Source organism: Barbus barbus (genome assembly GCF_936440315.1).
Source record: "Barbus barbus genome assembly, chromosome: 26".
NCBI lineage: Eukaryota > Metazoa > Chordata > Actinopteri > Cypriniformes > Cyprinidae > Barbus > Barbus barbus.
In genome coordinates this window covers 19306055-19320683 of record NC_136754.1, presented here as the reverse complement: position 1 = coordinate 19320683, position 14629 = coordinate 19306055, and the positions used below count along the sequence as shown (strand labels likewise).

General features: G+C 38.7%; 1 protein-coding gene across 3 annotated transcripts in view; it reads right to left on the bottom strand.

Moving 5' to 3' along the window:
* LOC306846363 (rho GTPase-activating protein 29) overlaps window positions 1–14629 on the bottom strand; it is a 37775-nt gene that overhangs the window by 3570 nt on the left and 19576 nt on the right. Inside the window, exons 1-20 of one of the 3 annotated variants that reach the window (XM_079379688.1) lie at window positions 12984–13188; window positions 11959–12052; window positions 11121–11193; window positions 10050–10104; window positions 9038–9193; window positions 8884–8948; window positions 8228–8338; window positions 8058–8138; window positions 7805–7972; window positions 7262–7399; window positions 6540–6730; window positions 6049–6221; window positions 4294–4425; window positions 2609–2707; window positions 1999–2162; window positions 1722–1910; window positions 1492–1629; window positions 822–1048; window positions 386–656; window positions 197–299 (exon numbers count right to left, since the gene is read on the bottom strand). In XM_079379688.1, the coding sequence (XP_079235814.1) occupies window positions 197–299; window positions 386–656; window positions 822–1048; window positions 1492–1629; window positions 1722–1910; window positions 1999–2162; window positions 2609–2707; window positions 4294–4425; window positions 6049–6221; window positions 6540–6730; window positions 7262–7399; window positions 7805–7972; window positions 8058–8138; window positions 8228–8338; window positions 8884–8948; window positions 9038–9193; window positions 10050–10104; window positions 11121–11177 (2518 nt within the window). In that variant the 5' untranslated portion in view covers window positions 11178–11193; window positions 11959–12052; window positions 12984–13188. Of the gene's footprint in view, window positions 1–196; window positions 300–385; window positions 657–821; window positions 1049–1491; window positions 1630–1721; window positions 1911–1998; window positions 2163–2608; window positions 2708–4293; window positions 4426–6048; window positions 6222–6539; window positions 6731–7261; window positions 7400–7804; window positions 7973–8057; window positions 8139–8227; window positions 8339–8883; window positions 8949–9037; window positions 9194–10049; window positions 10105–11120; window positions 11194–11958; window positions 12053–12691; window positions 13189–14629 lie in introns of those variants that run through there. The other 2 variants (XM_079379687.1, XM_079379686.1) reach the window with 2 other exon arrangements.

Genomic DNA, 14629 nt, shown 5'->3' with positions numbered 1-14629 from the left:
ATTATTTCTTTCAACCACATCAATATTACTTATTAAATATTTTTAAAACAAATATATTAATTTTTCTTGAATAAACTTTCACATTCAAATGAAAAATATGATCTACTTTTCATGCTACCATGGCTCATCAAAGGGGGTCAGTATTGATTTCATGTTAACTTTAATACCAAAGATGATCAGAGGCAATCATACTAACCAGGTGTTAGCACTTTATTGTCCCCTGTCTTTATCTCCTTCACTTCCTCCATCAGCTGTGCAGAGGCAATCACAGATGAGTGTCTCTTGTACAGTTTTGTACTCTGTATGAAGGATAAACAGATCAGAAATCAAAAACTCAAATATTTCCAAAAAAAAGGTCCAGCTTTTATTCTCTGGCCCAGCTCACCTCTTTGATATCCATGAGAGATCGGGAGTGCCGGCTGAGTGCTGGCTGTGGTGCTGTCGGACTGGTGGGAGATACAGGGCTGAGGGGGACATCAAAGATCAACTGGTGGTGCCTGATGAGCAGGTCCACCATGCGGGCCTGGTGGGGGTAGTCAACCAGAGAGGACAACGACACTTCTGCCTCCAACTGCCTGGGCTTGATGAGTGTGGGACCGAAGATGATACCCAGGTTACTAGCGGTCATCTTGTTCTCCTCAGCTTGCTCTGACACTCTGTAGAACAAGGAGTAATAAATTATATTTCACTCCCTCTAAACACATAAGGACATCAAGCAACAAGCAAAAAAAAAAAAAAAACAGATCTCAATAACGGATTCCTGCTTCTTTGCTATATAAGCTTTTTAAACATGTTTTGGTTCATGGTTTGTGTTAGCGTACCTGTCCAAATGGGTGATGAGGAACTGTAGGGTTTTGTAGTGGGCCGCAGGAAGCTGCCGAAGGAGGTCTCTGATTTTGAAGAGGACTCTTTTAAGCTCAATACTGAGGCACAGCTTCTCTCCTGGTGATTTCTCTTTAGTTGAGTCAGTCTCGTCCATGTTCTGAGTCTCTTTTGCCAGCCCGATGATATCGTTATAATACCGATACAGAATCAATGGCTCTGGCAGCTGAAAGACAATTGAATTATTTTTTAGACGGTGTCAAATCATCAAAATGTGAAGAGCCATGGAACCCTATAGAGTGCAACAGTTGGGTTTTGGCAGGAAAAATCTCATTCATTTTCTCCATAAGGAACTGATTTTTAACTTGCAAACCCTTAAAGACAGACCTACAATGCGCTACGAGGTTGTTAATTGGTGATATAATCTCCATAAAACAGAGAATCGCAACTAGCAATGCACGGCAAAAGATTTTCAAGAACAAAGTCTGCAATGCTGTGATTCACCTCGTAGCTGATTGCTTTGGTTCATGGCTTATAACTCTATAACAAAGAAAAAATTCCTATGTGAAAAATTCTTGCGAAACCAAAAAGCGGGCGGACACTGTTGCACTCTATTATGTCAAGTTTCATATAGACATGATGAAACTGGGATTATTTGTCCCACCACACCTGTCTCAGGTACAGCTTGAGCACGTTGCTTATGTCATGTGGGTGGAGGTCAGAAAGCTCCACTAAGTCCTTTCCATTCTCAAAGGCCTGGCACAGCTTTTCCACACGAGACTTCGCCCCATTCACCCGATAAATGCCCTTGAAATTAACCGAAAGTAGGCGTCACTCACAAACTGACTCACAAACATTGAATTAAACAAATTCCTTTCAGTTGCATCTCGATTCTTCACCTTAATATTCAGGGCACGACTCTCGATTTCTGAGGTGCATTTTTTGATGATGAAGGGGATGCCGTCAGGACTGTTCTTAGCTACTTGGGCAAAGTCAATCCCGAACAGGTGCAGTCTGCCCTGGAGCTTCTTATGACCACACTGAATGGCAAGAGTCTCCAGGCATTTCTTATGACAGGCCAAAGAGCACTATGTAAAAAGAGATCAGGGAATGACAACCGGTTCTAATGAACAATGTGAACAGAATAGATGTGCGTGTTGATGACGATGACCGTACCTCCTCACATTCGGCCCCGTGAAACACCACCAGCCCATCGCACTCTCTGCATTTAGAAGGTGCTCGCAGTTTCCGCAACTTGTGAGTTTGTGCTGCTTTTGACATCTGAGCATTGCGAAAAGGGCCGGGAGAACTGGCTGTTTCCATCACCATTTCAGAAAGGCCTGAGACAAGTAAAGGCATGCGTTTTAATATAAAAAATAAAAATAAAAAAGTTCTGGTGTGGCCACAAGATCATCAAATGTGAGTTGGGATGGGAATTGAAAGAACTTTCATGACTCTTGCATTCCTATTTAATTAATGGTTGTTTTAGTATTTTTGAGGAAGCATGACCTTCTCTCCAGTTCTTCAAACGTATTTCCCTACTTTTAACATTTGTTTACATTCAGCAATTATAAGTGAAATGTAACACTTTTGGTGGACAGAGAGGAACTGCCAACTGTGGCATTTTGCTAATGTCAACACCCAGCCCATCTGCGCAGCTGCACTGAAAGCAAAAACATGGGTGCGAGCAATTCCGCACTTGCATAATAAACACAAACCTGTGGTGTCACCACACATCTATGAACACAGACACTCACAATGACACTATTCGGTCTGTACTACCAACCATTATCTAATGGGGAGGGTGGTTCCCTCTCATCCAGGTCATCTGCAGAAGACATGGTACCAGTTGAGGGAGTTCTGGGAAGCCTGCGTTTGAAATCCCCTGTAGAACGAACACACACATAAACACACATTAGATACTTACGTCCTGCAGAGCACTTCTCCATCCTGTCCACTGAGAACTAGGTCAACCACTTTACACGCAAAACTTACAAATGTGCCTAAACTAGCAATATTTTTAGAGGAAATTATTTTTTGGATTAAACACGTTGCACTTGACAATAAGAATGGCTGATGCCAGAGTAAAATATTTAAGGACATCTGATAAAACTTGCCTGATTAGGCCAGTGCTGACATTCTCATGTCCTAACAATCTGTTGATCACACATGTTTTTATGCCTGCTTTTTCTTTGATGTTGTGAACATTATTGTTTTGCAATTTTTTTTTAATTCTGCTGAAGTAAATATGTTACTATCTAGCTGGCTGATGTAGATGAGTCTTTGTGGTATGCATGATTTATAGCCGTCACAACAATTTCCAGTAATTACTGCACATAATAAATTAAGCTGCAAGTTGTTTAATGAAAAAATATATTTAAATTTTTTTGTTAATGTTGGCAAATAAAACAGAATAAAATATGCAGCAGTAGTAGTATATTGTTTAATGCCAGCACAGAAGGCTATTTTTGGTGAGAACAATAGAACAAACAAATAATATAGAAGTATATAGAAAATAATCTAGAATAAAAAAAAATATAGAAAATAAACACTGATATAACCAAGCGGTCAACTGATATTGAAAAAACATCAAATTGACGTCAAGAAAGTAGAGACCTGCATTTCGGCCCGGGCCTGACGGGCCCCGACTTTTTTACGCCTCTAGGGCCGGGCTTCGGGCCAATTTCCATGTCATAGTTCAGTTTTTTTTTTTTTTTAAATGACGGCGTAGGCTATTTTAATTTGGTTCCACTGAAAAAAATCCATGTGTTTGCGCTGGTTCCTCCATATCCTGCAGAGCGCGCTTTAGCTTCCACTCTCCGCACAAACTTAGATATAGGCTAGCGCACATTATTATTATAGCACAGGTTTAACGTTTAAACATTGTTATATACTTGAACTGTTTTAGTATAGCTATAGATTTTATTTTAGGCAAGTCGTGATGATATGAGAAGGCTAAATTTATCAAACATAGACTATGATCAGCTCATGCAGCTGGCCGCTTGATCGTTACTTTAAAAAAACAAAAACTTATAGGCTATTTAACGAACAAAAATGCTCCAAACGTTTTTCTAAATTAACTTAATAAAAAAACAAAACGAAATATAATAATTTTGCCATTACACACAACTGTTTCAGCTATTAAAATAGTTCAGTTTTGTATAAACTGTTTTAGGAGAAGGGGGGAAAAAAAGACGGGCTCGGGTCGGTAATTCTGATAAGATGTCGGACGTGGGCCGGGCTAGGGCCTGAGCGTCTCGGGCCAGGGCCGGGCTAGTGCCTAAATTTTAAGCCCGTGCAGGGCTCTACAAGAAAGAGCTCAAATATGCAAATCAAAACGAAGTCAACAACTGTAAATTGAAATGTCAAACATATTGGCCTACGTATAAATTAAACCAATTTTGGTGTGGGATTAACTGCCAATTGTGAAATGCATTGTAGAATGCTATGTGTTGACACAAGAAAAAGTACCTGGACTAGCTGTGGGGGAGTCCATTGAGCGAGACTCACTGCTTCCTCCGGCACTCTCTGAGTCACTGCACATCCCTCCTCCACTGGCACTGCCTGAGCTCCAGGCCCGCTGGGAGCCCTGCGTCCTTAACGCTACAACACACAGAATTAACCTAAGAATTATCTTTCATCTTTCATCTAGGAGGAAATCTCTAGTTCTAAAACTGAGGGAGAAAATCCTGCGTGTGTTAGGAGAATCAGTCTGTCTACATGTTTCATACAGCTTGGACTGGCACAGGATGTGGATGGCCACGCTGGGTAAAAACCCACAGTGGACGGGTCAAGCTATAAAACTAATAAACTGTTCAGGATGCTGAAGCTTGCCAAACATATGTGCCTAATAATGCCAAACATCTCAGGATCTTGATTAAGTGGGAAGAAAATAAATGTCTGCGAGTTTAAGAGTCTAACAAATGCAGGTTATAGGGCCCAATGATTTCTGTGATGCAGAAAATGTAGACATGATGGTGGAATCCAGTCATAAAAACGGAACTGTATAATGCAGAATGTCACAGAATTTGCCCAATTTTGGATGGATGCATGAAAAGTAGGTATACTATACTTAAATCAAAACGTGATATGGACTAGTATCTGTGAATATTAAGCTGCAAAAATACCATTAAAATATGAATCCTGCATGTTCTGTGTGAATGAATGGCGCAGACGCGCGGTTTTGTTTTACGCTCGCAGTGTTTTCAGCCTCTGCTGCCTCAATAAATGGGTACATGAATGCATAAACATAATTTCTGAGTCACTTCATGAGCATTTCACCATTTCTTTTTAGTAAAACTATCATCATATACAAACAGAGACTTAAAGGTCTTCACAGCAACCCGTCAAATTAAAAGTTTGGTTTAACTTGAAGAAACCATGACAAAAATATTACTTAATGTAATGATAGTACTACTACTAATAATACAATTAATAAAGGGTTTGTTCACCCAAAAATGTCCTCGAGGGTGAGTAAAACACAGGCTAATTTTCATTTTTGTGAGAACTAACCCTTTAAAACATTACTTTTAAAGGAATATTTACCAGAGAAGTTATTTACCAGAATTCATTTATCAGAAAAATGTCAATACACAACACACTATTTCTGAAAAAATTCATAATTTTAAAAATCAATTAATTAGAGATGCTTTTGATTATTAACATTTGATTAAACCATTAAAATGGAATCCAAAAAATTTATAGAAAACAGAATTTGTTTAAAAAATAAATAAATAAATTTGAGAGAAAAAAAAACATTTCACAGGGCCTTAAAAATGTAGTTTTGTTAAACTTGTAATAAATTGCTGTTTAATATTCTAAGTTTCATAATTTAAATTAATTAGACATGCTTTCTGAAGAATAACATTTAATTTAACCATTGAAACAAAGTCTAGAAAAATTAAAACGGAACAATGGAATCCAGAAAATTTAAAAACGGAATTTTGAAAAAAATAAAAATTGAATTTGAAAAAGTGAATTTGAGTAGGCTGACGTCACCCAAAGACTTGCATGAGATCTGCATGAGCAGCCTGACATAGCAACTTAGGCTCAATGTGAGTTACAGCGAGTTTAGATCAGGACTATCTGTTTGTCCAAACAATGGAAGTAGGGGAAAACTGTTCAAAAACCAATCATTATTGTTTTCATTCCATTTAGTGCAACAGAAACTGATCATTTTAAACCTACAAATTTTAGTTGCCAGTCTAGATCCTTAGTGGCTCTTACCTTGCATGTCTAAACTGCTATTGGACCGCCTCTCTGCGATCTTGGCCTTGCAGGGTTGTACGCTACCCTCAAACCCATCTATGCTGTGGTTATCTGCAGAAGTTACAGAGCCTTGCGACAGGTTCCCATGGGATGAGCGGGTGCTGCTCTGAGACCTCTTATGAAGGGACATTCTAGAAAGGAAAAACATGCTTTATTAAAATACCACAGGCAAAACAGTCTGAGCAAAATCTCTGCTGGTTGTGAAATGGATTACTCAACAGGAAAGAGTGAGATTTGAATGCACTGTAAAGAGAGGTGATAGCACTGGCTAGTATGTTTACACGGGGCAGCTGGCCAGAGTTTACACGGGGCAGCGATTATGGAGCGCAGAACTTCTGGATAAACAACACACTATCACCGACCGTTGTTTCGTTCATCATTCTTCCTGAGGAAGATGCAAACAATGCAGCTTCTCTCTAGCCAGCATGGAAACTTGAGTGTGGACTTACCCCGTTTCTGAGGAAGCTGTGATGTCCTGAGACAGAGACTCCAGCCACACACGCTCTTTAGGTAGGCTGCACACGAACTCAGAGTAGCGCTGGCCTGGCTCATACTTTTTGGCCTGTTCACTTAGAGCTTGGTAGTTGACTGACAGAGGCTGGGTCTGAGCCTGCTGCATCTGGAACCAGTTCACTGTCACCTGTGAGAGTTTTTGAGAATAGTCAGTATGTAATAATGATATTTATTTTCATGGAGAAGGTCAAAAGTTTGGGGTCAGTAAGATTTTTATTTTTTTTTCAGCAAGAATGCATTAAATTGATCAAAAGTGATAGTAATATACATGATTATACAATGTTACAAAAGATTTGTCATTTAAATAATAGCTGTTCTTTTGAAATTTCTATTCATATCATGGTTTCCAAAAAATATTAAGCAGCACAATTGTTTCCAGTATTACTAATAATAATAAATTAAGTTTCTTGAGCACCATATAGGCATATTTGAATGATTTCTGAAGGATCATGTGACACTGAAGACTGATGTAATGGCTGCTGAAAATTCAACATTGCCATCATAGGAATAAATTACATTTTTAAATATACTAAATTATTTTAAACTGTAATAATATTTTCACATTTTACTGTATTTTTGATTCAAAAACATTGAAAAATTTTACAGACCCAAAAACTTTTGAACTGTACTGTAGATTTGTTGTGACATGGATACAGACCGCTTTGAGGGTCAGGTCACACTGGAAGACCACCTTCCGAATTAGAGCGAGGATCTCACTCTTAGCATTTGACAGGCTGACCTTCTTCGCCTCTAGATCGGCCACACAGGCTTTATACTGCTCCTGCGCTTCCTCAGCCTAAATTCACCACAAAAACAGACAATCAGCCAAACAAAACAAAAGCATAGTGATTTTCCTAGCCTGTTTTAAGCTAAAGTGTGTAATTTCCGTGCCACCAGCGGCACCAAACAGGACTGCAAAAATGTTCCATTTTATGAAGAAAATGCTCACATTTGCTAAGGTGCGATGCTATGCAGTTGCTGGGTGTATAGCAACAGTAATGTTTAGATTATATGGCCTGATTTTCAGACAGTATATCAGACGTTCAGGAATATCAAACAAATTCCGACAAACTCTGTGTTTCTCATCACCACTTTGATGCCCAATAAACAAGGTCAATAAACTCAAGGGTGTGTGTGTGTTTGTGCAGTCTGTGACCCTGTTGAAGTTGAATTTAGAGTTATAGTGCAGTTTCTACAGTACCTTCTGTAGGGCCTCTTCCTCCACCCTCCGTTTCTTCTCCAAAGTCCTGCCTCCTGCTGTTGGCTGCTCCTCCTCGGTGCGGCTGGTGGAGCTGCGTGCCTTCTCGTACTCCTCCCTCTTCTGCACCTTCAGCAGCCGAGCCTTCTTCAAAGCGCTCTCAGCCTCGCTCTGAAAACATGTGGGTTATTAAGCACTATCGGTCGTGAAGAAACATTAGTGATAAAATTCAAAGAATTCAAATAATCACGTATACCATTCTCCTTAGTTCTCTTTGCCATTGTTCCTTTATCTCTTTCCTCTGCTTGTCCAGATCGTTCTTGCGGACCAGCAGTGGCTGTTGGTATTATGGAAGTATGTGGAATTAAAGGAACTTATTTGTTAAATAGTCACTTACAAGTGTATGGCAGATATAACTGATCATACCTGTATGAATTTGTTGGTTTGTAGAGCTGCAGCTGATTGGAGCAGAACCTGACTGTACTCAATCTCATCTTTAAAAGCAGAGACATAGATATCCCGGAACGGCATAAAGTCCTTTAGATAAACAGTCACACAATAATGTCACTTAAAGGCCTAAAATCAAATACACTAACATTCAAAAGCTTATTTTTTATGTTTTTGAAAGAAGTCTTGTATGCTCACAAGGCAAAATTTTTATTTACTTATTTATTTTATATTAAAAATACATTAAAAAGAGTAGTATTGTGAAATATTACTGCAATTCAAAATAACTTTTTTCTATTTTAATATATTCTAAAATGTATTCCTATTTATTCAGTGTCAAATGACTCTTCAGAAATCATTTGGTGCATTTCTTCTTTTTATTGTTGCTGAAAAGAGTTGTGCTGCTTAATATTTTTATAGAAACCATTAAAAAAAAGGTCAGGATTTTTTTATAATTAGAAAGATCAAAAGAGCAGTATGTATTTGAAATAGAAATGCATTATAAATGTCTTTACTCTCACTTTTAATTCATTTTATGTCCTTGTCAAATAAAAGTATTAACTTCTTTCAAAAATGTTCCCAAAAATTTAAATGGTAGTAAATCATATATCACATTTTACCAAAAAGACCATCACCTGCTGACTTGCAACTGCCTTTGCGGATTCTGCCATCTTGGCAAAGCTTTTGGCACATTCCATGTCTGTCAAATACAGAGACACCAAATGAAACACAAAAGTTCAACAATTGAGACAAAACTAAAAAAAAATCAGGCTTTAAGAATGGACTGACCCAGGCTGAGGCGCTTCTCCACCCAAGCCAGCACGTCTTTGGTGTACTTGGACCAGGCCTTAGCATAGAGCAAAGCCGACTCTACTCCACTGTCATTCTTCAGCAGAAGAAGGTCCACCTGCTCCACAGTGGACAGCTCTGGGGACAGAGCAGGATCTAGAAACACACACAGAACACCGCATATAAACACACATCCAAAAATACACAAATGATCCACATTGTTTAAAAAGATTGCTGAAAATGCACAGAGGTACCCTTTGAAGACATTTATATTTCCTCAACCATGCCTCGCCACTCTCTAAAACTGTAATTTAAAATCTACTTTTAAATGTTACTGCCCTACAGGGTTTATAGGCCAACAGTTACAAGACAAATTTGACAAGTCAGCTTTATTAAAGGCAGCGACAGCCCTGAAATGGGTGGCAAGCTTGCTTTTAGAGGAATAAATACTCTCCACCATCCCCTTGACTTGAAAGAAAAGAGGTCTTTCTAAAACTGACACTAATCTGTAGTAGCATTAGATGTATGTACAGTACGATTTATTTCATGGCATGAGCGTGTGAGATCCTCTCATAAAATCTGTGCTTAACCTTTGTCAAATGCACTGACACGCAACTCAGCTGCGCCGAATCCAAGCACCCCACCCAATAAGCCACATGTGATTCCCATTCCTCACTCAAACGTCCAAAAAAAAAACCAAAGAATGTCAACCATTTGGCAAACAAGAGGAATGTTAGACTATATGAAAAACAACACAAGTGTGAAGGTACAGGGTGTGTAGAGCTCTCTTGCCAATTATGACCTTTGTCGGTACAGCTCATCTGTCTCTCTGCTGAAACAACACCTTTCATGTGTGGTTTGTTTAACTAGAAAACTTTGTTGAAGTTCGTATTACTGATGCTCTGAGGCACATAAAATATGTGACGAGATAGATTCTCTCTCTGTGCTTTGAGATGAAAACCTTGATAGAAGGAGGCAAGACATAAAGGAGAAATAAAGGAAATCAATTTACCTGCCAGATCATTTTGATTGCAGCCTCCTGAATCTTCAGAGAGGTTTTCAAAAGACTAGAGGAGAAAAAGAGAAAGACGTTTCACACGGGATGAGAAGTTTGATTACAGAGGTGGAGGGATGAAAAGGTGCTTCTTTTGAGTGCTTCTCTTTTATCTCGTCTCTCAATGTCTCAGTTAATCAAACCTTGCTCTTTAAATCACAGGGGCCAGCCAGGTTTCATTATTTTCAAAGCAGACATCTCAACTTAAAGGGATAGTTCTCACACTGGTTCTAAAAATATGTTATCTATTTATTCTGTGGAACACAAAAAAAGAATTCTGCAGAAGCGCCATGCATGACTTTTCCACATGACAGTTCATAGCAACCACATCTGTCAAGTGCCAACAAGGACATAAAAATCATACACATGCCATAAAACTAGTCCATACAACTACACACCTTTTTTATTCAGTGAGGACGCATTGCATTGATCAAAAATGACCTTAAAGACATGTATAATATTACAAAAGATTTCTATTTCAAATAGACGCTGTTTGTGATCTTTCTATTCATCAAAGAATCCTATCACAGTTTTCTCAAAAATATTAAGCAGCACAACCGTTTATATAGAAGTTTCTTGAGCACCAAACCACAGGAATAAATGCCATTTTAAAAAATGCAGCCTTGGTGAGCATAAGATACTTCTATCAAAAACATTAAAAGCATTTCAAATCTTACTGACCCCAAACTTTTGAATGGTAATGTATTTCAAGTCTTCTGAAGCCATTTGATACTGTTGTTTATAAATAGAGAATACTGGCTTAAATGTCAGTCTGCTTTTCACGTAAAGCTATTGTGTGGCTCCAGCATACAAGTCATAAGAACTACTTTAATGGTGCTTTATATATTAGCAGACTTGGTCACTATGAACTGTTGTTGTATGGAAAAGAGCTGTGTGAAGAGCAAAATTATCCTTTTGTGTTCCACTGAACAAATAGCACAAGTGTTAGAAACAACATGAGGATTAGTAAATAAGTTTCTTTTTTTAAACTCTTTTTTAAATAAAAAGGCAATGGAGGGGATTACTTACACGACTTCTTCTGGCTTGGGGGTACCCCAACCTGGAGCCACTGTCCACATCTCCCATAAGGAAGTCAGACACTCTGAAAGGGAAAAGTCAGGCAAGTCACTGCTGGTACACTGCACATAACATAACTTGAACATACACAAGTTTACTATATTATCGTGCTATTTCTTCATCCCAAACAGATCAAGAATGTGAGCAGTATTAAGGGTTAGTTGATCCAAAAATGAAAATGCTGTCATCATTTACTCAACCTCACATCATTCCTAACCTGCATGACTTCATCTTCAAACCACAAATGAAGGTTTTTTAATATTCTCCGATCATTTTGCATAACAACTTGAAAGCACATCAAATATGGTAAACAGAATCTCAAATTTACTTGCTTGACACATAAGAACCAATAAGATTTGTTCTCGCATTTCACACAAGCCTATGTATGTGTGCTGATTGATGTTTATACATGAATTAAAGGCTAAATTAAATATAAAGCAATCATGTCTCTTTGGTGGACTTTTTTAAAACTGGATTTATATGGATTATGATGCCTTTTTTTAAGTGTCAAAGTTGCGGTTGTGTGGACTTTCAAGGGAGGGACAGGAATCTCTCAGGTTTGCAATGACATGAGGATGAGTAATTGAAATTTAAATTTTAGATGAACAATCCCTTTAAGTAGCATTGCAACATGACACAAGTACATTTCATCAGCATTAGAGAGTGATAACAGGATGCACAGCTGACGTATTCAGTAAAACTGGCCATGGAAACTGAAAGTAAGTCTATACAGATGAAGAGCATTCAAAAATATATATATGACTACAGAAGGGAAGTCTATGGTACTCACACATTGCCAAAGGTGAATGCCAAAGTATCGATTGATGTGTGTATCTCGCCAAATATTGTGTCTTTGTTTTCTTTGACTTCCTTGACGTTCACGCCTGTGGGAAGTGATAAACCACATGAGAAGTGTAGCCAAATGTCACAAAGGTCTGCAGCAAAATTACAATTCTTAATAGATGATGATCAGCAGTAGGGGACCTAGATCTCACTGTGTTTGTGGAAATATACTCAACAGTGGACCACCACAGCTATCGAGGACTGATTAGTAACTACACTCTCTGATAATATAGAATTCATTCATTCCACGTGAGTAATTTTAGACTGCTGTATAGTCAGACTCGTTCTGAACAATGAACAACAAAAGGAACCTCTACAGGTTCTTCCTTAGTGTCTAATGCTGCTTTGTTATCAGGTCGTGCTTCCCTTGAGTACAAAACAAATGCTGAATAGTTTGCATGCAAATACATCAACATATGCCTTTCTTCATAAACTAATTTCATTGTTTCAAAAATGTTTTGAGCTGATTGAAGAGACACTGAATCCTACTGATGTTAAATCTTAATTTTAAAAATCAGATATGTGACAGACAACAAGTAAAGACTCAGAGAGGCTGCGAAACTTGCATTTACCAAGAGCTTCCTGTCTGCTAGATGAGCCTCCCCTTTACAGGAAACACTGACAAAGCTTGAACTCTCAAAACATTCAGAGGACGTTCAAACAACTTTCGCCCAACTTACCAACTCCTTTAACTTGCACTTGCAGTCATATCCAGATTCGTTATGGTAAAGCATAGATTAACGACATAGATTCAGGAACTAATGCCACAGCCTAGTTCACAATGATTCAATGAAGCTTGACTTCCACTTTTTACCCCTCACATACAAGAAAAAGTGACGAGGCCATATAAAAAGCATCATCATCTGTAGTTTCCAGTTCCGCATGGGCGATTTTTTGGTTTGATGTTACACAAAACTCAACGACTGTCCGTGGAGATGGGAATCCCCACCCTCAACTGCCACCCATACTCACAGCTACGAAGTGAGCAGAGGAGACGGCACTGAAGACGAGAGCGTTAGAGGTGCGTGGCTCCTGGTGCATGCCTCTCTGCTTCTGAATGCAGGCGAGCGGCTCAGTGGCCCCTGCAATGGAACGCTGACTTCTTCCTCAGGACATCCTGCAGTTCTACAACAATGCTTCCACTTCTGCCCCCTTCACAGCTCAAATACGGGAATGGCTACATTCAGAAAGCAGTCCTCTCAAAGAAAAACCCTCAAAAGCATTTTCTGCATCAATATGAACTGTTTTTCTGAAAATAACTAAGAATGATTCTTACCATATACTGGCACCGTAACACATGCAGGTATCACTTTATCAGGTACAATGCGTCATTCAACGAGATAAAATACCTGAGATAACAGAGTCTCCTCCAGATCAGAAGATAAAAATACAGCGAGTCAGATGCCACTGACTCACTCTAGACAAGAGCGGGGGAAGAAAGAATTTCAATAACTTGAGACACTTGACACTTTTATTGCTGCGCCCTGAGAGATTCTTCAGGAAAACTATGCAGCATTTTAAAAAACTGCACGGACTGAGCACGAATGGGGAGGGAATATGTGCATCTGATTTCCTGAAGTTCATAACATTCCAAAAGAGCGATGGCTGACATAGACGTGGAGTGTTAAATGCAAGCGTGAGTGGGAAGCGCATGCTGGAATGTCGGTCTTACAGGTAACTTGAGGCAGGTATCTGAGGCGACTGGCTTTTCTTCTCAACTTCGTCATTCAAACAAAAAAAGGCGAAGGCCTGAAGCATGTCAGAAAAAGACAATCAGATTATTTTCCTCTGTTAAACACTTCCCTTTGACAGAAGCAATGAAGAGTCTGGCCCTTTAAGGGACACAAGGGAGCTCAGAGGGGTCACTGGCCCTCTAGTGGTTAAGGATGATACTCAAGTGGCCACTTAAATCAATGTTGCCAAAGTGAAAACACAATGTTGTAAACAGCTGGAAATTATGTGGATAACCAATAAGAAACACATTCGCTCTGTCCTTGTGGCTCAGAAATCATCTCCTCCCTCTTTCGCAGCCGCAATCTGGATTGCAAACTGCACTGATGTTCCACATGGACATTCCTGTGCACTAGCCAGAAGAATTACCCTATTTATTTAGTTATTTTAGCCTAGGAAAATCAATATCCTGCTATGAAACTTAAGAGTATATTTGACAATGCACGTTGTTTTATATATTACATAACCATGCAGTAATGTCTTTCTATTGATAATCCAGGAAATGTTTTTTACATGAAAGCACGTTCAGTTTTTTGTTGATAGATTGATCGTTGATAGATGCAATTAGATTATTCAAAACATGAATATGAAGTCTGCCATCAACAAAAACACAACTTCACATTATATAACACTTAAGTTAAAAACGAGTTAAAGCAGTGATGCATTTTGTCCACCAAAACCATTGTCTTGATGCATTAAGCCATATCCTTTTTAAAAGATGAATGCAACATGCAAAGTTTTTCTTCTTTTTAGAGGTGATCTAAATATCTGTGGCTTGAAACAAATGAAACATGTCTGTTTTGCCTTTTAGCATTCCACACCATGTAACTGAAAACTATTAATACATACACAAACAATGGACTTTTTTTAAAAAGACAAGATCAGTT